The 4252-nt window shown below is 34.0% G+C and overlaps 1 protein-coding gene across 1 annotated transcript; it reads left to right on the plus strand.

The window, feature by feature from the left end:
• The first annotated feature begins 1407 nt into the window (after positions 1-1407).
• LOC148646975 (uncharacterized) lies at positions 1408-3637 on the plus strand. The gene is made up of 2 exons (XM_088608660.1): positions 1408-1927; positions 2620-3637. The coding sequence occupies exons 1-2, from the start codon at positions 1411-1413 to the stop codon at positions 3138-3140; spliced, it is 1038 nt and encodes a 345-aa protein (XP_088464786.1). The 5' UTR covers positions 1408-1410; the 3' UTR covers positions 3141-3637.
• The last annotated feature ends 615 nt before the right edge of the window (positions 3638-4252 follow it).

Genomic DNA, 4252 nt, shown 5'->3' on the forward strand with positions numbered 1-4252 from the left:
GCATCCAGCTGTGAATCAGCTACGTGACTTTGCCCCCGTGAAAATGTGGGAAAGAGGTTTAGTGGGCAGTGTAGTCACCATAGTTTATTTTGATACACTGTACAGTATAATAGTATAAATCAAGTATGTTTTTTAATGTTTGTAATCACTATTCTTGCAATCACATTTTATATTCAGTTTGCTTCTGTGTGTTAGCTGAAGTGTTAGCTAGTTGGCAAAGTTATTGAAATCTGAAACATCGTGTCTCATAAATAAGTATTTTAATATGCGAAGCTCATGAAAACTGAGGAAAACAGAGACTCTGAAAAAGATACAAGAAGCTTGAAATTATTATAATTAAATTGATACTGTTAATAATGACCAGACACATTATTATAGTTTCAGTGGTATTTTTAATACCACTTTGTTATTCTCAATCCTAATCACAATATATACGATTTCATTTTAAGGCTTGAGGCGTCTGTGAAATTCCCCACTGAATAAAGAGTTTTGAATTAAACCGGTTGAAGAGTTAACAGTATTCACGATTTTTATTTCATTAATATAACTTAACAGTGAATATGTTATAATATATATACAAAAAACTGTTAATATAGTGTACATAATACTTTAACATGCGTGAATGAGTCAAATTAAAAATAAAACGTGTTAACAAAGAAAGTGGATTACAGTAATACTACCAGCTATAAAGATACATAGATTTAGATCCTTAAATTAATACTGTTATTAAATTCTTTAGATACACGATTCCATGTTATGTTCCATATTAATGAAAGTCTAAAAAGTTTGCGTTTTTTTACTATGATAACGAGCGCAAATATCCATAGATGAGGTTAAAACATTATAACTTTTTATGAATGATATAAACTTAATATAGTCAGGATCACATACAAACTTTTGCAAATTAAACACACCATGTAACCAAATGAAAGACTTTAAAATGTTTAGGAAGAAAGTGAATACGGGTGTATATTTTTTTTAAACTACCAAAACCAGACATATACAGTTTACATAATATGTTTATGTTCCAAATTAATATTGTTTATGACCTTCAAACATGTTGTGCTCCTCTTTTGTTTTTACTCAGCTGCATAAATTTCCCTTTAGTTGTAAAATTCCATATTAATATTCAATATTAAGTGGATTAAAACATGCACAGTAAAGAGATTAAATGATTATATCGTTTCACTAACAACCAATACATCATGAGACCCCTGTCGTTCATTTTGGCTAGTCAATCACGTACTGCGGTACAACGTGGTGAACTGTAGATAATTTCGTGTGATACGGGGTTGTACCATTCATTTATAATGGCTGCATTTGCATGTTTCACAATATTGAACTTAAATCTGTAGTAATAGCTGTTTTATTGAACTCTAATACTTGAATCTTCTCTTCTGTAGAGAAATCATGTCAGTGTCAACTGTAGAGACACTCGCTGTCATCTGTAACGAAGACTTGGAGGAATTTGGTGAGGCTGTTATATCATCCATGAAGGAAGGTATCCTCTCACTGCAGAATCTCTTTGCGATTCTCCTGGTTGTGGACAGAAATCACATGGAGCAGGAACATGCAGACATTAGGAAACTGATTCTGGCAGCAAAGGAATGGCTAGAACGATCAGATAAAGCTGCAACATGCAAAGTGGAAAAGGTGGACAAGCACTGTGAGGAGCTGACAATGGAGAAGGGCAGGCTGCAACGAGAATGTGTTAGCAAGAAAACAGAATTGGCCAACCTGAAAGACCAGCTCACAGCCAACACTGAAATATTGGAGAGACACAGAAATGAACTGCAGTCAGCAAAAAGTAATTTTCAGTCCAAACAGCAGATTGTTAATGACATTAAAGCCAGAATGCAGCATGATGAAGCTATTAGAAACACTGGAATTGGACTGATGTTTATTCCTATTATTGGGACTATAATAGGTAAGTGCTGAAAGGGGACATGTAGTGTATAGTAATAATAACATTTGGTAGACAGAAGTGCCAAAATTGCTTCTACCACTGAATCAACATATCTACATATCCACATTATACTGTACATATGTATACAGTATCTTCATATTTTGGTAGTTGACCCCAAAGTTACTTGAAATCAGAAGTTTGTTACAGCATTAAGGTTAAAACATACTAGTGTTCTTTATTTACACTACAGTGAAATAAAGAAAAAAACAGCCACAACCAAATACCAAAATGAAACCTTCATCGAAAACTATAGTCAGAAGCATAAAGTCTCTGACTATCATAGCCAAGCAGCAAAGCCACTTACTGACTTCAAAACAATATTTACACAGTCTCAGTCTCCCTTCGGTGGTCAGTCAGTCTTTTTCTCTATGTTGAGTGGAGCCAATAGGCCCTCTATTCTCCAGATGGCAGACATAATTCCATTGACTTACCCAGAAAGCCTCCACTTCCCACTTTTAAATTTCTCCTGGAAGAAATTATCTTCCAGCAACTGGTCAGGTAACTGAAAGAAGCAGGTTATTCCCCCAGAGGTTTCTGGTGAATGTGCTTTCACACAAGGATGAGAATAAAATATGAAAATATCAATTCATATTGGTCTTTCCTGGACACAAAATAATACACTATTGTTTTTTTTACCTTTTTTCATTTTTCAGGAGCTACTCTGATTGGTGTCTATCAAACGGACTTAAACAATGCCACAGAGGCTGCCAACACTGCTGAAATGGCTTTGAGGACATCTGAGGAAAATGTCACCACATCTCTTAGTAGAGTAGAGGAATATGAGCAAATGGTTGAAAAGAAGAGAGAGGAGCTCAGCAACACTGATGCATGCTTAAGACAAATTCAGAATGACATTCAAGACATTTCCTCTAAGATCTCATACGTGGTGACTGTCCAGCAAGACTTGAGGAATGCCACACACATGCTCAACGCATTGTCAGGGAAAGCCCAGGTTTTGGTGAAACAGACTGAGTATGTCATCATCTTTGATGTGGTGATTAACATTCTACAGGACATCTCTCTGAATCTGTGTGAAATCTTGGGCATGGAAAAATACCATCTTCTCTGTCAGGAAGATATTGCAACACTCATAAGTGCTTTGAGAGAAGACAACGAGAAACTGAAAGCTATTTCTTTTCAAGAGGATCAGGAAACTATTGTATCATTAATATGAACAGGCTTGTCATAAAATCATAAAATTAATGACTTACTCAATTAAAAAATATATAAAACAAGGTACTGTTGTTGTGTAATACTAGTGAGTGGCTTTATAGTTGCAATGGGAAAAAAGTTTAACTCTTATACAGTACAGAGCTCTAATCCTAATCTTTACCATCATTGTTCCAATGAAAAGTGTATAAATACTGTATTTTTTGGTTACAAGCTCACTGTGGATGAAAGTTATATTGTACTCTGCTCTCCCTGGAAACAGTATTTGGTAGAAATGTTGAGATGTCGGCCGACATATTGTATAGATTTGCCTCTACTGTATGTTTTACATTAACATTTATCAGTATTTGACACTCAGTAAAATGCAAATATGTCTAAGAATATCAAAGCATTAGCGTTAGTTTTGTATCTGCAATCTTATTTTGACATTTATCAAATTATTATTTTTAAATGTCATATACAATGCTTTCTCAATGTAATCTTTTAATAAAGTAGCAGTGAATGAAGAAGCCTGATAATGATATTATTGGGATAAATAAAACAAGGCAATCACATTGGTTTTGTGCACATTAGTTTGCACAAATAATGTTTTACATTTATATAACACAATAACACTTAAATCAGAAATGTGTCTTTCATCAGGGGAACTTCTAGAAACATAAAAATAGTACAAGTAAACATTAAATTAAATATATTATTGCATAACAGACATCAACCATACAGTATATTATAAAACATTTTTATTATATCACAGTACGTGAACAGTGCACTTACAGAGAGGGGCTAATACAGTTACAAATAGGGAGTTGTGAAAATGAAAAAATCAAAATATCAGGAAATGACCAAGCAGATTAATCAATAAATGAAATAAATAATCATAATCCCCAGACTTGTAAAACATTGTGGCCAAAAATACACCAGAGTTGTTGGTATAGTTAGTGGCACATGAGCTCTTTGTTCTCCGGGACAGCGTTGGTGAAAAGAGTAATAATTCAGGCACACTGGGATTAACAAATATTTATTAATAATGACAATGCACACACTAACGCACACACAGTATAAACATACCTCACACAAGTTATACTATTGTATGTACAAACTTTCAAATAATGTGTC

This window comes from Lepisosteus platostomus, chromosome 16, assembly GCF_059453375.1.
Source record: "Lepisosteus platostomus isolate fLepPlt1 chromosome 16, fLepPlt1.hap1, whole genome shotgun sequence".
In the NCBI taxonomy this organism is placed as follows: domain Eukaryota; kingdom Metazoa; phylum Chordata; class Actinopteri; order Semionotiformes; family Lepisosteidae; genus Lepisosteus; species Lepisosteus platostomus.

Coding starts and splice junctions, on each gene's coding strand:
- LOC148646975 (XM_088608660.1), top strand. CDS start 1,411: ATGTCAGTGTCAACTGTAGAGACACTCGCTGTCATCTGTAACGAAGAC. Junction 1,928..2,619: donor TATTATTGGGACTATAATAG/GTAAGTGCTGAA, acceptor TTCATTTTTCAG/GAGCTACTCTGATTGGTGTC.